Source organism: Lissotriton helveticus, chromosome 12 (genome assembly GCF_964261635.1).
Source record: "Lissotriton helveticus chromosome 12, aLisHel1.1, whole genome shotgun sequence".
Taxonomy (NCBI): domain Eukaryota; kingdom Metazoa; phylum Chordata; class Amphibia; order Caudata; family Salamandridae; genus Lissotriton; species Lissotriton helveticus.
Genome location: NC_136073.1, coordinates 917,118,520 through 917,136,051, shown reverse-complemented (window position 1 = coordinate 917,136,051; position 17,532 = coordinate 917,118,520). Strand labels below are relative to the sequence as shown.

Here is a 17,532-nt window from a genome sequence, read left to right as displayed (position 1 = left end):
AGGACCGCGTCATCTGTCCATTCAGAACAACCGTCGTGTCAAGAATGTCCTGGCAGTATCAATGCAACCCTAAGTGACTCTTTGATGCGCACGTGCCCCAGGAACGGAGACAACAAACGGGCAGCCGTGCGTCACCTACAACGACCCGGTACATGGACCTTATAGCTGTTCTATTACTCGCGCCGTGACACTAACAGAATGAAAACCACATCCATTAATCTTGCATCTCTGCTCGCCTTGAGTCTGCCAGCGACTGCATGGGCCAATCAGTTATGATTAGAGAACATTAATTAGCTTGATGGACATCTGGCATCTCGGCATCTGCTGGGTATGAGGAACACACATATTCAACTTGAAACTGCAGCTGCCAGGGACAGAGTTTGGGCAAACAAGGGAATCCTAAGTGGAAGCTCCTCGGTAACGCCTCCCTGACCGAGCCCACACACAGAACGGGGGCTGCAATAACAGGGCCAACTGGGGTGGGAGGTGGGGGAAGCGAAACCACGACAGCCACAACACACTGAGCAGGAGAGGGCAGGGATGCGAAGTGGCAGAAGGGACACACAGCATAAAAAGAGTCACGGGCTGAGCCGCCTTCGCTTCGACGTGCACACACTGCATGGGGCTGTAATGGCAGAGCCAAGGGCGGGCGTTGTAATTGGCAGAAGTGACACAGCTAGGGAGGAGCAGTGTAGCATGCACAAAAAGTCAGTGAGGGCGGGGCACATCTTTAGAAGTCGTGAAAAGTGCCCGTATGATAAATGGCAGTGCTTGTGAAAATCGCTTATAAAAAAATGCCAAAGTAGTCTCGAACTCTGCCATGGTGCCAGCATCGGCCCATACCCCAGCCCGCTCACAACAATTTCCCATAATAACAGACACCACACAATGTTTTGTTGTAGAAAGTTGTTGCAGGTTTATTTGCATAAACATTATGCCAACATGTTGGGTTATCTTACGGGTCGATCCAGGGTCAGGCAGCCCCTTGCCACCTGCCCACCTGATGAGCCCTGTGCTTGTGAAAATCGCGTATAAACAAATGCCAAAGTAGTCTCGAACTCTGCCAAAGTACTACGACGCCGTTGTCCACTTAAACACGGTGCCGTCTAGCAGAGCACGCTGCTTCTTGGATGCCCGCTTACAACAAAGGGCGTAAAAGTTTTATCAGCCAGTCAGGCAGTGTAATGGTCACGCAACAACCTGCTGACAGAGGCTGGCGACAATTGGGTGCACCATCTCATGGTCGGACGCGGTTCTCCACTTGTTCACACAGCCTTGTGGCAAAGATATGCACACACACCACTCTGCTTGAAGAGGAGGAAACTAACAGAACAAGTCATTCAAGAGCGGTGTCCGCAGCGTCAGGGACTGGGGGCGAGCATCGCGGCTCGGAACCCTGAGGGAGGCGGTATAATAGCAGGCGGGGGTAGGGGCTTCACGGAGGACAGCCGGTGGAGAGAATTCGGGATGGGGTGGGAGCAAAATTATCAGTAAAAGAGGGGAAGAGAAGGGGCAGAGTAAGCCTGATGTGACGAGGGGAGGGCACACGAGTCGGGTGGGGGAAGGGGAAGAGAGGTGAGCAGAAGGAGTGGGGACCGGAGGAGAGACATTGTTGGGTGAAGGAGAGATGGGACTGGCTGCAAAACGGTCTGAGACGGAAGAGACACAGAACGTAGGGGAAGAGTGGAGTGGATAGGAAGAGGAGCGCCCGAACAGGGAGATGACACGAGTGGTGACAGAGAGGACACAGTGATGAAAGGAGGTGGGGTGAAGAGCAAAGAGGGAGGAGGGAGACGGTAACATGAGGGTGCGAAACGGGAGTCAGTGGTGAAGCTGGAGAAAACAACCTCTCGGCATTGCGTGGCGCGGGGGGAGGGGAGCGGATTCCTTTTAAGTCTGATGGCGGGGGCGGGGGAGTAGATTCCTTTTAAGTTCGATGCCGAGGCTCAGACAAATGGTGCGCGATGTGGCTGGCGATGTGCACGCGCCCGGCTCACATGAACTGTACCCGATCCGCAGTTTTGGGTAGACTTTTGAAAGCGTTACTATAATCTCGACAAACAAGCATTGCTAAAGCAATGCTGTAGTCGAGACCTAAAAAGTGCATTTGCGTTTCAAATGTCCCCTCCTGCAGCCGCCACCAAAGCCCCTCCATGCAGTGACCCCACTCAAGGCCACATTCTCACGATGTTTTTTTTTAATCTCCCACTTTGATCTTCTGAAATGTTGACATGTATGCTAGTGAGCTGTGTGTGGTGAGTGTGTCTCGTGAGCTGTGTGTGGTGAGTGTGTCTCGTGAGCTGTGTGTGGTGAGTGTGCCTCGTGAGCTGTGTGTGGTGAGTGTGTCTCGTGAGCTGTGTGTGGTGAGTGTGTCTCGTGAGCTGTGTGTGGTGAGTGTGCCTCGTGAGCAGTGTGTGGTGAGTGTGTCTCGTGAGCTGTGTGTGGTGAGTGTGTCTCGTGAGCTGTGTGTGGTGAGTGTGTCTCATGAGCTGTGTGTGGTGAGTGTGCCTCGTGAGCAGTGTGTGGTGAGTGTGTCTCGTGAGCTGTGTGTGGTGAGTGTGTCTCGTGAGCTGTGTGTGGTGAGTGTGTCTCATGAGCTGTGTGTGGTGAGTGTGCCTCGTGAGCAGTGTGTGATGGGGTGAGCTGTGTGTGGTGAGTGTGTCTCATGAGCTGTGTGTGGTGAGTGTGTCTCATGAGCTGTGTGTGGTGAGTGTGTCTCATGAGCTGTGTGTGGTGAGTGTGTCTCGTGAGCTGTGTGTGGTGAGTGTGTCTCATGAGCTGTGTGTGGTGAGTGTGTCTCATGAGCTGTGTGTGGTGAGTGTGTCTCATGAGCTGTGTGTGGTGAGTGTGTCTCATGAGCTGTGTGTGGTGAGTGTGTCTCATGAGCTGTGTGTGGTGAGTGTGTCTCATGAGCTGTGTGTGGTGAGTGTGTCTCATGAGCTGTGTGTGGTGAGTGTGCCTCGTGAGCAGTGTGTGATGGGGTGAGCTGTGTGTGGTGAGTGTGTCTCATGAGCTGTGTGTGGTGAGTGTGTCTCATGAGCTGTGTGTGGTGAGTGTGTCTCATGAGCTGTGTGTGGTGAGTGTGTCTCATGAGCTGTGTGTGGTGAGTGTGCCTCGTGAGCTGTGTGTGGTGAGCTGTGTGTGGTGAGTGTGTCTCATGAGCTGTGTGTGGTGAGTGTGTCTCATGAGCTGTGTGTGGTGAGTGTGTCTCATGAGCTGTGTGTGGTGAGTGTGTCTCATGAGCTGTGTGTGGTGAGTGTGTCTCATGAGCTGTGTGTGGTGAGTGTGTCTCATGAGCTGTGTGTGGTGAGTGTGTCTCATGAGCTGTGTGTGGTGAGTGTGTCTCATGAGCTGTGTGTGGTGAGTGTGTCTCATGAGCTGTGTGTGGTGAGTGTGCCTCGTGAGCAGTGTGTGATGGGGTGAGCTGTGTGTGGTGAGTGTGTCTCATGAGCTGTGTGTGGTGAGTGTGTCTCATGAGCTGTGTGTGGTGAGTGTGTCTCATGAGCTGTGTGTGGTGAGTGTGTCTCATGAGCTGTGTGTGGTGAGTGTGCCTCGTGAGCTGTGTGTGGTGAGCTGTGTGTGGTGAGTGTGTCTCATGAGCTGTGTGTGGTGAGTGTGTCTCATGAGCTGTGTGTGGTGAGTGTGTCTCATGAGCTGTGTGTGGTGAGTGTGTCTCATGAGCTGTGTGTGGTGAGTGTGTCTCATGAGCTGTGTGTGGTGAGTGTGTCTCATGAGCTGTGTGTGGTGAGTGTGTCTCATGAGCTGTGTGTGGTGAGTGTGTCTCATGAGCTGTGTGTGGTGAGTGTGTCTCATGAGCTGTGTGTGGTGAGTGTGTCTCATGAGCTGTGTGTGGTGAGTGTGTCTCATGAGCTGTGTGTGGTGAGTGTGTCTCGTGAGCTGTGTGTGGTGAGTGTGTCTCATGAGCTGTGTGTGGTGAGTGTGTCTCATGAGCTGTGTGTGGTGAGTGTGCCTCGTGAGCAGTGTGTGATGGGGTGAGCTGTGTGTGGTGAGTGTGTCTCATGAGCTGTGTGTGGTGAGTGTGTCTCATGAGCTGTGTGTGGTGAGTGTGTCTCATGAGCTGTGTGTGGTGAGTGTGTCTCATGAGCTGTGTGTGGTGAGTGTGCCTCGTGAGCTGTGTGTGGTGAGCTGTGTGTGGTGAGTGTGTCTCATGAGCTGTGTGTGGTGAGTGTGTCTCATGAGCTGTGTGTGGTGAGTGTGTCTCATGAGCTGTGTGTGGTGAGTGTGTCTCATGAGCTGTGTGTGGTGAGTGTGTCTCATGAGCTGTGTGTGGTGAGTGTGTCTCATGAGCTGTGTGTGGTGAGTGTGTCTCATGAGCTGTGTGTGGTGAGTGTGTCTCATGAGCTGTGTGTGGTGAGTGTGTCTCATGAGCTGTGTGTGGTGAGTGTGCCTCGTGAGCAGTGTGTGATGGGGTGAGCTGTGTGTGGTGAGTGTGTCTCATGAGCTGTGTGTGGTGAGTGTGTCTCATGAGCTGTGTGTGGTGAGTGTGTCTCATGAGCTGTGTGTGGTGAGTGTGTCTCATGAGCTGTGTGTGGTGAGTGTGCCTCGTGAGCTGTGTGTGGTGAGCTGTGTGTGGTGAGTGTGTCTCATGAGCTGTGTGTGGTGAGTGTGTCTCATGAGCTGTGTGTGGTGAGTGTGTCTCATGAGCTGTGTGTGGTGAGTGTGTCTCATGAGCTGTGTGTGGTGAGTGTGTCTCATGAGCTGTGTGTGGTGAGTGTGTCTCATGAGCTGTGTGTGGTGAGTGTGTCTCATGAGCTGTGTGTGGTGAGTGTGTCTCATGAGCTGTGTGTGGTGAGTGTGCCTCGTGAGCAGTGTGTGATGGGGTGAGCTGTGTGTGGTGAGTGTGTCTCATGAGCTGTGTGTGGTGAGTGTGTCTCATGAGCTGTGTGTGGTGAGTGTGTCTCATGAGCTGTGTGTGGTGAGTGTGTCTCATGAGCTGTGTGTGGTGAGTGTGCCTCGTGAGCTGTGTGTGGTGAGCTGTGTGTGGTGAGTGTGTCTCATGAGCTGTGTGTGGTGAGTGTGTCTCATGAGCTGTGTGTGGTGAGTGTGTCTCATGAGCTGTGTGTGGTGAGTGTGTCTCATGAGCTGTGTGTGGTGAGTGTGTCTCATGAGCTGTGTGTGGTGAGTGTGTCTCATGAGCTGTGTGTGGTGAGTGTGTCTCATGAGCTGTGTGTGGTGAGTGTGTCTCATGAGCTGTGTGTGGTGAGTGTGTCTCATGAGCTGTGTGTGGTGAGCTGTGTGTGGTGAGTGTGTCTCATGAGCTGTGTGTGGTGAGTGTGTCTCATGAGCTGTGTGTGGTGAGTGTGTCTCATGAGCTGTGTGTGGTGAGTGTGTCTCATGAGCTGTGTGTGGTGAGTGTGTCTCGTGAGCTGTGTGTGGTGAGTGTGTCTCATGAGCTGTGTGTGGTGAGTGTGTCTCATGAGCTGTGTGTGGTGAGTGTGTCTCATGAGCTGTGTGTGGTGAGTGTGTCTCATGAGCTGTGTGTGGTGAGTGTGTCTCATGAGCTGTGTGTGGTGAGTGTGTCTCATGAGCTGTGTGTGGTGAGTGTGTCTCATGAGCTGTGTGTGGTGAGTGTGTCTCATGAGCTGTGTGTGGTGAGTGTGTCTCATGAGCTGTGTGTGGTGAGTGTGTCTCATGAGCTGTGTGTGGTGAGTGTGTCTCATGAGCTGTGTGTGGTGAGTGTGTCTCATGAGCTGTGTGTGGTGAGTGTGTCTCGTGAGCTGTGTGTGGTGAGTGTGTCTCGTGAGCTGTGTGTGGTGAGTGTGTCTCATGAGCTGTGTGTGGTGAGTGTGTCTCATGAGCTGTGTGTGGTGAGTGTGTCTCATGAGCTGTGTGTGGTGAGTGTGTCTCATGAGCTGTGTGTGGTGAGTGTGTCTCATGAGCTGTGTGTGGTGAGTGTGTCTCATGAGCTGTGTGTGGTGAGTGTGTCTCATGAGCTGTGTGTGGTGAGTGTGTCTCGTGAGCTGTGTGTGGTGAGTGTGCCTCGTGAGCTGTGTGTGGTGAGTGTGCCTCGTGAGCTGTGTGTGGTGGGTGTGTCTCATGAGCTGTGTGTGGTGAGTGTGTCTCATGAGCTGTGTGTGGTGAGTGTGTCTCATGAGCTGTGTGTGGTGAGTGTGTCTCATGAGCTGTGTGTGGTGAGTGTGTCTCATGAGCTGTGTGTGGTGAGTGTGTCTCATGAGCTGTGTGTGGTGAGTGTGTCTCGTGAGCTGTGTGTGGTGAGTGTGTCTCGTGAGCTGTGTGTGGTGAGTGTGTCTCATGAGCTGTGTGTGGTGAGTGTGTCTCGTGAGCTGTGTGTGGTGAGTGTGCCTCGTGAGCTGTGTGTGGTGAGTGTGCCTCGTGAGCTGTGTGTGGTGGGTGTGTCTCATGAGCTGTGTGTGGTGAGTGTGTCTCATGAGCTGTGTGTGGTGAGTGTGTCTCATGAGCTGTGTGTGGTGAGTGTGTCTCATGAGCTGTGTGTGGTGAGTGTGTCTCATGAGCTGTGTGTGGTGAGTGTGTCTCATGAGCTGTGTGTGGTGAGTGTGTCTCATGAGCTGTGTGTGGTGAGTGTGTCTCATGAGCTGTGTGTGGTGAGTGTGTCTCATGAGCTGTGTGTGGTGAGTGTGTCTCGTGAGCTGTGTGTGGTGAGTGTGCCTCGTGAGCTGTGTGTGGTGAGTGTGCCTCGTGAGCTGTGTGTGGTGGGTGTGTCTCATGAGCTGTGTGTGGTGAGTGTGTCTCATGAGCTGTGTGTGGTGAGTGTGTCTCATGAGCTGTGTGTGGTGAGTGTGTCTCGTGAGCTGTGTGTGGTGAGTGTGCCTCGTGAGCTGTGTGTGGTGATCAGTGTCTGTCCCCCGCGCTGCTCTGGTTTTGCCCCCGGTCGGATCCAGCGTTGTGCGCATGCGCAGTGCCGGCCGCCGCTGCCCCTCGGAGGCTCTTTCATTGTCTCGCATCTCTCCCCGGCTCCCCCTTTCATCCACCGGACCTCAGCCCAGTCACCGGAGACAGCTGGACCGTCATGGCGGGGACGGACCCTGCGGAGGTGAGGCGCCCTCTGCGGCTTTGCCACCCCCACCCCGCACCCCCCCTCCAGGGGCGGCGGGGCTCCTCCTTTCACCCTCAGACCCGCTCTGCCTTTCTGCAGGGCCCGGGGACGGACCCTGTGGAGGTGAGACGCCCTGTGCAGCTCTGCCATCTCCCGGGGCTCCTACTTTCACCCACGGACCCGCTCTGCCTTTCAGCAGGGCCCGGACCCTGCTGGGGTGAGGCGCCCTGTGCGGCTCTGCCATCCCCCGGGGGCGGCTGGGCTCCTCCTTTCACCCACGGACCCGCTCTGCCTTTCAGCAGGGCCCGGGGACGGATCTTGCGGGGGTGAGGGGCCCTGTGCAGCTCTGCCATTCTTCGGGGGCGGCGGGGCTCCTCCTTTCACCCACTGACCCCGCGGACGTGAGGCGCCCTGTGCAGCTCTGCCATTCCCCGGGGGTGTCGGGGCTCCTCTTTTCACCTGCGGACGCGAGGCGACTCTGCCATCCCCCGGGGGCGGCGGGGCTCCTCCTTTCACCCACGGACCCGCTCTGCCTTTCAGCAGGGCCCGGACCCTGCGGAGGTGAGGTGCCCTGTGCAGCTCTGCCATTTCCCGGGGGGAGGGGGGTTGTGCTCCTCCTTTCACCTTAGGACCCGCTCTTCCTTTCAGCCGGGCCCGACGTCACTGCCAACACATGGTGGTTTAAGGCGCTTCCCGCTGTTTCTTGGCAATGATAGTTGTGAACCTCAGCGCTGCCGCTTCTCGGCGCTCCAGAGACTCGTGCACTGACCAGGACCATGTGGAGGCAAGACTGACCCCCGAGGGCCCCGGGCCCCGGGTTCAGCTGTGGACAGCATCCCTCACTCTGCCTCATGGTGCCTCATTCTGCCTCATAGTCCCTCATTCCACCTCATGGTGCCTCATAGTCCCTCATTCCACCTCATAGTCCCTCATTCCACCTCATGGTGCCTCATTCCACCTCATGGTGCCTCATTCCGCCTCATGGTGCCTCATAGTCCCTCATTCCACCTCATAGTCCCTCATTCCGCCTCATGGTGCCTCATAGTCCCTCATTCCGCCTCATGGTGCCTCATTCCACCTCATGGTGCCTCATTCCGCCTCATAGTCCCTCATTCCACCTCATAGTCCCTCATTCCACCTCATGGTGCCTCATTCCGCCTCATAGTCCCTCATTCCACCTCATAGTCCCTCATTCCACCTCATGGTGCCTCATTCCACCTCATGGTGCCTCATTCCGCCTCATGGTGCCTCATTCCGCCTCATGGTGCCTCATTCCGCCTCATAGTCCCTCATTCCACCTCATAGTCCCTCATTCCACCTCATGGTGCCTCATTTATTTATTTATTCATTTTAAAGTTTTATATAGCGCAAACAAGATCCTTGCGGATATCGGAGCGCTTTACACAAACAGAGGTTATACATACAACAGAGATCATGTAACTTAACTTTTTGTGCTTCGTTGAGCAGAACGGTGTAAGACACTGCGGACCCATAGAGTCAAGGCGAAGGCCACAGGAGTTCCTGGTGGTCCGGCTGACCCTGGTCTTAAGAGCAGTGCTGGTGAAGAGGCCGTGACCTCGAGAGTCCCTCGGCTCATATTCATGTGAACTTTGCCAGGAGGATCGATGTGACTTCCTGTTTGAAGGATGCCGTGGATGAGATGAGTCTGGTTTCTGGGGGGGGGGGGGGGGGGGGGGGGGCGTTCCAGATCCGGGGCGCCGTCCCTGAGAAGGAGCGTTTGTGTGTTTTTTTTCTTGTTGAATCTTTGTGGTTTCAGTGGTAGATTTTCTGCGCTTCTTGTGGATCGAGAGCCACAAGAGATGGTCAGTTTCTGAGCGAGGTAACTGGGTGCGTTGTAATGTATAGCCTTATGTGTCTTCGTTTGGCAGCCGGTTCAAGGATTTCAAGTCTGGAGAGATGCGGGAGCTTCTTTTCGAGCCAGTGACGCGTCTCGCGGCTGCATTAACGGAGGCTCGGAGGGGAGCTGTTGTCGCTTTAGGGAGGCCACAGAGAGCGACACTTCCATAATCCACTCGAGGGATCACTAGAGCTTGGACCGCCATCTTGAAGTCATTGGCGGGCAGGAAGGGTTTCAGCTTCCTCACTCTATTAATCTGGAAGTTTGCTCCCTTCGTAGCATCACTGATATGTTTCTGCATATTGAGGTTGCAGTCGAGGGTCATACCCAATGATTTCACGGAGTCCACAATGGTTGGTTGAACGTTGAACGAAGTAAGATGTTTGAGCCAATCCTATACGATGGGGACTTTGGCGGGTGGAGCTATTAGGAGGGATTCTGTTTTTAGAGCGTTCAGTTTGAGATGATTTTCTGCCAGCCATGTCTGGGTGTTCCTAAGCGTTGTGTTGAGCAGTTTGATGTATCTTAAGGTAGAGTTGGGTATCGTCTGCGTACATGTGAAATTGCACGTCAGATGCTTGCAGCAGTGCGGTGAGTGGCTCCATGACTACATTGAAGAGTGTTGGGGACAGGGAGGATCCTTCAGGGACTCCTAGTGTTACTGGGACGGGTGTGGATAGGGTATTGTTGAGCTTGAATTTTTTGCGTCCGGTTATGAAGAAAGGAGGTGAACAACTCAAGCACTGTCCCTGACAGACCCATTCTGTGATTCAACAGATCTAATAAGTTCTCATGTATGACCGTATCAAAGGCTGAAGAGAGGTCAAGTAGGGTGAGGAGGCAGGTACCGTTCTGATCAAGTATTTGAAGCGCTTCATCAATTATGTGTGTCATAGCTGATTCCGTGCTGTGGCCTGCTCGGAAGCCTGATTGGTGCATGTTAAGAAGGTCAAAGTGCTCGATGTGTTTTGTCAATTGGTGGTGTAGACATTTTTCTAACAGTTTGGCCAAGGTAGGAATATTGGAGATAGGGCGATAGTTGTTTAGGTCCCTGGGGTCGGCTGTGGGCTGCTTTAGGATGGGTGATACTTGCCCTACTTTAAGGGAGTCCGGGATGCAGCCTTGTTGAAGTAAACTATCGATGATTTGGTCCAGCGAGGGAGAAGCAAAAGGGTAAAGGCCTTTACAGCGTTTGCGGGGAGAGGGTCAGTGAGGTGATTGGAAGGCTTCAGGGTGCTGAGAGTCTTGCCTATAGCTTCTTCCGTGTAAGTGTCAAAGGAAGACCATGAAGCGTTGTCTTTTAGGTCAAGGGATGTTTTGGTGTGGGGACCCGAGTGTAAGCTTAGGTCAATGAGGAGATCTTTCCTGATGTTGTCAGTCTTTAGATTAAAGAAGGTAGAGAATTCTTCACAAGTCGGTTGTGTACGAGTTGTATCTTGTAGTCGTTGAGGTTCATCCTTGGATTGAGTTTTGATTAACTCAAACAGTTTTTTTGGACGGTTTGTAATTTGGTCTAGCTGGTGGCTGAAGAAGTCTGCTTTTGAGCTCTTGATCTTTCTAAAGTATGCATTTCTTTTTTTCCTCAGAGTTTTGAGGTGCATAGCAGATGGGACTGATCTCCAATTGCGTTCCGTCATTCTCAAAGAACGTCTATCATCGTTAAGTAGCCACTCGTACCAGGGTTTTGAGTCTTTTGAGGAAACTCTCTTTAGTTGAAGGGGAGCAACTTCATTTATTAGGTCTCGGCTAGTAACGCGCAAAGCGCGTTCTCGCCAGAGAACTATAGCTGTCGTCTCTGCCGACAACGAGCTGGATTGTGGCTACAAGACCTGGCCGTGCGCGCAGCATTCTCTATGGCAGCGTCGGATTACGACGCGCGCTTTCGGATTGGGTCGCGCGCGTAAACTTGTAACGTAGACAGCTCACGCGCGCGACCCAATCCCAAGGCGCGCATCGGAATCCGACGAGGCCATGGTTCTGAATGCTGCGTGCCTTGTAGGTTTTGGTTTCTCCCCCATCCTGCCCCGCAGCACACTGTCGCCGTCCTCAGTGCGCAGATGCCTCAGCACATGCACCTCTGACCCGGCTTGCAGATCCCAGGGTTGCCCACAATGGTATTTCAATAAAATCGTTCGTTTTTATTTGCACACAAGACAGCGTTTGATTTCTCGCACTGTGGAACTGTTTCTTAAACGTATTGCTCTTCTTTTTATATTTTCTGCTTTATTGTTGCAATGGTTTAAATTAACTGCGCAAACAAATAAAACGTACTTACTCGCTCTCTGCTATGATGCAGGTTAAAAAAAAAGCTCAGCTGTTCGCGCTCGTCGGACAATCACTGGCTGGGAGGGAGGCTGACAAGGCGGCGCGAGGCTTGAATTAAGAGTGACCCCTCCTACAGTGGCCGAGTGCATTTGGCAGCCGTGGTTTTAGCATAATTACCCGGATTAGGCTCCGACGTTGGATAATAAAGTGCATTATTTTTTTTTGCTCTGTTAATTAGCAGCTGCAGTAGTTCTTCTCTCATTTTGTTGCCCTGGCGGCTTTTTGTGTCGAGGGTGTCGCACCTTCGTCACACTGCAGACGGAACGTTTCCCCTCGTACATCAAACTGGCGTGCATTACCGATGCATACATTAATTTCTGGAGAAAAAAACAATTTACATATTTCCTGCATTCTCTTAATCTCTTCCTGCAGCGCTATGACACTGCCAGCATTGACCGCATCATAGCACTTTTTTTCCTTTTTTTTCTTTTAACTGTGCCAATGCCCGCCCCCTCATGCTCTTCCCAGCACAGGCATCCCTGCCCACCCCGGGCATGCAGACAACAAACCCGTCTCCCAGGACAACAGCACTCTGTCCTCCGTGAATGTGATCTCCGGGAGCCCTGGGGGTCCGACCGGCAGGGTGCGGGGGTGGGGGGAGCCGGGGGTCAGTGACAGCAGGAAGGACAGGGACGGCAGACTAGACTGGAGGGCAGTGCCAGTACACAGAACAGGGAGGGGTGCCAGTGACGACCTGCAGGACAGTGGTAGTGACATCAGACAAGACTGTAACAAAAGGCAGGGTCGGGAGGGGCGCAGATAGGACTGGACGGGAATACAGACAGGAGGGAGGACGGAGGCCAGTGACAGTGGGCATGACTGAGGGGGCAGCGACAGGACCAAAGGCGCCAAGTTGGCGCTTTAAAACCCCCCAATAATTACCCACTCATTCATTTATGCCCCGAAGCGGGATGTCTGTCCACCCCTCTCCATTTCTCTTCCATCCGATAGGGCCATCACTCAGGCCGGGTTACAGACCCACGGGAAGCCCACTCTCCCCCTCCCCCATTAATGGTCACACATGTTATTGCTTCCAAGAACGCCCCCCCTCGCCGCCCCCATGTCTTCACTTCAGCACTACGTGCCTCACGGAGTTGTGGGTTTGTGCTTTTAAAAACTGCTTGAAATTTGTGTTTTTAAACTACATGCTCACCTGCTTTTGGCATCGCGCATTTCATTGGATTCCTGACACCCCTGCACGGCGGATTTAGCGCTGGTGCGGGCGAGGTGTTTGTGTTGACGTTTGCCGCCATTTCCGCACTTTCCTGGACATGCCCACCGGCGCTGGCCACGCCCCTTTCCCAACCTCACCTGTACATAGGATGTGCCCCTACCGGAAGCGCAGCGGACGAGCGCAGCGGGCGCGACGATTGCGCGCCGAAGGCGCGCCTAAGGCAAGCCCGTCTGGAATCCGCCAGCTCCCAAAAATTACAACAGCTTGGCGTCTACCAAGCCCGCACTTCTTTTCCCGAGATCGGGACCCTCCTATCCTCCCTCACCCCTGAACTCACAATCACCCCCCCCCCCCTTTCTAAACCCCTGATCGCTCAAGCACTTGCTAATATGGAACTAGCAATCACGTATCTCAACACCCGGTCGCTAGTCAGGCATCAACATGACATATACCACCTCCTGGACTCAGACCGACCTGATATTCTCCTTTTAACGGAGACTTGGCTGAATGACGACTCCCTCCCCGATATTTTGGCAGCCATTCCATCGGGTTATTACATCCTCCAAGCCAACCGGCCGGCTGGTAAACCTGGAGGCGGCGTAGCCGCCATTATCAAATTTCATCTCAGGTTCAGTTCCCTTTCTCTATTCAGCATCCCCCAGGTCGACTGCCTAGCAATTAGATTTTAATCCTCGGTGTCCTCTTTTATCTGTGTTTTGGTATACCGCCCCCCTCAACCCATGCCCAACTTTCAATCCCTTTTTGGTGATCTACTCTCTCAGCTCACTATTAATAACTCCAAAATCCTGGTCCTAGGTGATTTTAATTACTGGCCATCAGATGCAAATGACAGCCTTCATTCCTTGGCTTTCACTGACCTACTAAGTGGGCTCAATGGCTCTCTACATATTCATACAGCCACGCATTCTAAAGGCCACATCCTAGATCAGGTGTGGACCTATAATCTGGAAATCAAATCGCTCACGATATTACCTTGCCACTGGTCGGACCACTTTTTAATCTCTTTTTGTCTTCTGGTCCCTATATCGCCCCCCCACAGCCGAGGCCCTAGCCTTCTGACTCGTACTAGGTTGTCTTACTTAAAAATCTCTGGCCGGTATCGGCCCTTCCTTCATCTCTTCCCTCCTACATCGCTATGTCCCTTCCAGGCACCTCCGATCCTCTGACCATGCACTCCTCCAGGCACCCAGATTCAGGTGCAAAAAACACGGAGGTCTCAGATTTTCTTTTCTGGCCCCCTCATTTTGGAACTCTCTCCCACTGGAACTCAGGCTCACTTCCTCTTACTCTCAATTTAGGTCTCTCCTTAAAACCCATCTTTTCCGTAGTGTTTATACTTAAGCTCTTCTCCCTTCCCCCTCTGCCTCTCACCAAATAAGTTGAACAGCGCCAAGAAACCGTCCGGTGTATGCCACGCTTTATAAGTAATTTTTACATTACATTACATTACATTACATACCTACTTCTGCCACAGGAGCTGGCAGGGCAGTAACCACTCTCCACATACACAGAATATCACCGACATGTACATTTGCCTAGCGTGCACATGGGCATGATGGCTTGATGGCATGATGGTTTGCTCGAGCACCCCTGCCCTCCTCGGCGCTGCAGGCATGAGTGTTCTCTGCCTGTTGTGTGTACTGTACAGAAAGATGGGGTGCGGGTAGCGTTGGCAACAGACCACTCTCACAGTATATTTGGGGGCTCCATCCCCGTTCTCTCCTCTCCTGCTTGTAGCGAGACCCCCTTAATTTAAGCCTTCCCGGTCTGTTCGATGTTCTAAATATTTTGTCTACTTGGTTACCATCAAACACACAATCGTCATGCTAATCAGGACTAAATTGTTACTCGGGATTATTATTGTTAAATTGTATGTCTCGCCCCATGTACCCCAAATGTTTTGGTATTTATATGCCTAACCCATTATTTTATATCGTTTGTGTTCCACCCCGATGTTTTTATATTTTTTATGGCCTGCTGGGGTTTTCAGTATGGGATCATAGTGGGCAGCTCCATCCCTAGAAGGAGATGGTGAATGGTCTTTTCTTTTTGCACGGTATTTTTGGTCTGGTGGACGTGGTACAGGTAGGGTTTTTTTTAAATTTATTTATTAGTTTTCACTTTAATATGGCGCAAACCTTACCCACAGGTATCAGAGTGCTTTAAATCAGCATGCTTATAACAAGCAAGACTAGCACTCTATATCACTGCCAACTTTGCTTAGCATATGCAACAGCTAACCATTCACAAACAATGTTTATATACCAATTGCAAATTAAAGAAAAACAATTCATGCAGAGCATTGTCATTTACAATGCCAGTAACTCAAACTTTAATGCTGCAAGACCTATTGCATTGCAAATGCTTGTTATCGAGGTCATAGATTTGAGGTAGTGGTTGGTGAGATCCTGTACGTTGGAGGCGCCGGCAGGGGGTAGAAGTAGATTGTAGCTTGGAGAAGGTAATGTGTTGGGATTGAGTTTCTTTTCCAAATCTTTGGTTTGGTGGATTGAGCCGGATTAAGTTTCACTGATACATTGATAAATAAGGTGATAATATGGTGGTCAGACCAATCACAGTGCTGGATCGATTCAAGTTGAATGGAGTCACCTTTGGAGATTATTAGATCCAAGATTGAACCTTTGTTGTGTGTAGGACTGTTGCAGATTTGGGTGAGGTCTAGAACGCCGAGGAAGTTTTAGAGACTATTGACCACTGAGTCGTTGTGATCGTTCCAATGGAGATTGAAGTCGCCAAGAAATATTTGTGTGTTTTGTCGTCCAGTGTTGGTTGTTACCATGTCCATGAGGTGTTCCGTGAAGGTGAGGTTGTCACCTGGTGGGTGATAGATAATGTGTAAAGAGTATACTGGATTGCCGTTGCTGTTAATGTCGAGGCAGATGTGTTCAAAGGAGGGGAATACTGGGGATATGGCTCTATTTACGGAGAGGTTGCTACGGTGTATACATGGGATTCCTCCCCCTGTCTTGCCACTCTTGTCCAGTCTGATGATGTTGTAAGCAGGGGGTACTAGAATGTTGATGAGTGGCGAGGAGGATTCTGTTAACCAGGTTTCGGTGAGCATTATCAGGTCAAAGTCGTGCGCGATAATGAGGTCAGCTATGTCTGCCGCGTGTCTAGAGGCCGATCTACAGTTCAGGAGTGTGCATTTAAGACGGAGAGTGATGAGGGAAGAGATGGGATCCTGAGTGAGTGTGACTTTTCTAGGATTATTGTCGATGATACCTCTATTGTTATGTGTGGAGGACCGGTGAGGGTTGGGGTGGGTAGTGGGGATGGGCAGGTGTGTGGGGGTTATGTGGGTCGTAAGAGCGGGTTCGTAAGAGTGTAGAAGGGAGCATATGTCGTACTCCGAAAGTGGATTGATGCTTCACATTGGGCGGGTGGCAAAATTACAGGAGGGAATAGATTTCCAGTAGTGTAGATTATGTTTGGGGAAGAGTGGAAGGTGGGTAGGGGACTTGCTTGGTATTTAGGTTCTAGAGTGTCTGGAGCGTCTTGGTTGAGTCAAGATCAACTCTTTAAAAGCATGGAGTTCCTCTTTGATTTGGTGAAGTGTGGACATAATCTCATCCAGTCTGGTGTTTGGAACGGTTATGATTGGGGTAGGTGTCTGCGGTATGGGTTGTGGTGTCTTGGCCCGGTTAGATGTGTGAACTGGTGCAGGGGTGGGAAAATTAGGAGGGAGTGTTGCGTATGTGGTTGGGAGAGCCGTTGGTATAGCTGTCTGACTTGTAGGAGTGGTTGGTGGGTAAGGGGGTGTGGGAGGAGCTGTTGGGAGTGGAGGGTGCTCTGAGGGAGGATTTGGGGGAAAAATAGGAGAGGGTGTTGCGTGTGTGGTTGGGAGAATCGTTGAGGAAGCTATCTGAGTTGTAGGTGCGGTTGGTAGGTGAGGGGGTGTGGGAGGTGTAATTGGGAGTGGAATATGCTCTGAGGGTGGATTAGAGGGGGTTGGAATGTTTATTAGGTCTCGCCTGTCAATGCGCTTGCGCATTGAGCTTGCGAGAATATAGGGGTTTAACCAGAGCTTAACCATCGGGGCGATTTGATGCTGTGCCCGTGAAAAGCAAGCTCAATGCGCAAGCGCATTGACCTAAAAAGCACGTGCACATCAAAGCCACCAGCCTTCCTCCCACAGGCATCCCCCAGCGTGTGCTCTGCCTCAGGCATTTCTCCTCCCCTAATTTATTCACTGCCCACGGCCGGCCGTACTTTCACTTTGACGGACGCCAGGCCGTCTCTCGCGTTTCTCCTCCCCCCTCCCAGTGTACTTTTATTTCTTTTAACTTGTTTTTCTTGTTTTTTGGGCCACGTACTGTAACAGACTTGTTTCGTCATCGGTGTCAGTCAACTAGTTTCCAGCGCTTTTTGCAGTAGGGAACCATTTTTTTTCCTTACATTTTGATTTTCACTCTTTCTTTCTAAGCCCCGCGTTTTCTTCTGTCGTTCTATTTTATATGTCTCTTCCGCGTCTCTTTATTTCCCACTTTCCTCTTTCCTCTCTTTCCCCCTTTAATCTCTTTCTTTGCCTCTTTATTCTCTCTTCCCTTTACCTTTCTTTCCCTTTCACACATCGCATTCTCATTGAATTCCACGGCCTCCTCTCCCTCAGGCACATTCCTCTCCTGTTAATGGCGAGAGGGCTGCAGTCGTTGTGTTTTATGTGCATCAAGTGCTTTCAGGCAAGTATTCGGAATCCCCGCCTCTGCAGGCTGTTGTAATTGTTATGTTGTTAGGACAAGTGCTTTGCATACATACTCCGTCAAATCGATGCCTGTTGTCAAGAGTGGCCCACTTTGTGAAGAAAAGGGCCACTTTCTCTCTTCACAAAGCTTTAAGCTTCCTATTCTCCATGTGTCTCTTAGTTTAAAAAAAAAAATTCTACACCGCGAAGTTGCCCCGAGGACATTAGAATGCTTTTACAGGAGAACCTGACAGCGCTACAAATTGGGCCTTTTTGATAGGCGCGGGGAAATTAAGTGATGATTTGAGTCACAGGGCGTGAGCCAAGTGGGGGATTCAATCCGGATTGCCCAGTTGCAAGGTCGGCAGCTCTAGCCTCCAGGCCTCTTCTCCTCTCCCACTTGTTTAATGTTT

The 17,532-nt window shown here is 51.8% G+C and overlaps 1 protein-coding gene across 5 annotated transcripts in view; it reads left to right on the top strand.

Annotated features, from left to right (window-relative positions):
• Window positions 1-6,906: 6,906 nt before the first annotated feature.
• The window catches only part of LOC144799881 (zinc finger protein 10-like), a 122,688-nt gene continuing 112,062 nt past the window's right edge, over window positions 6,907-17,532 (top strand). For 4 of the 5 annotated variants that reach the window (XM_078671490.1, XM_078671488.1, XM_078671487.1 and 1 more), the window contains exon 1: window positions 6,907-7,033. In XM_078671490.1, the coding sequence (XP_078527616.1) occupies window positions 7,010-7,033 (24 nt within the window). In that variant the 5' untranslated portion in view covers window positions 6,907-7,009. The remainder of the gene's footprint in view (window positions 7,034-17,532) is intronic. The other variant, XM_078671489.1, reaches the window with a different exon arrangement.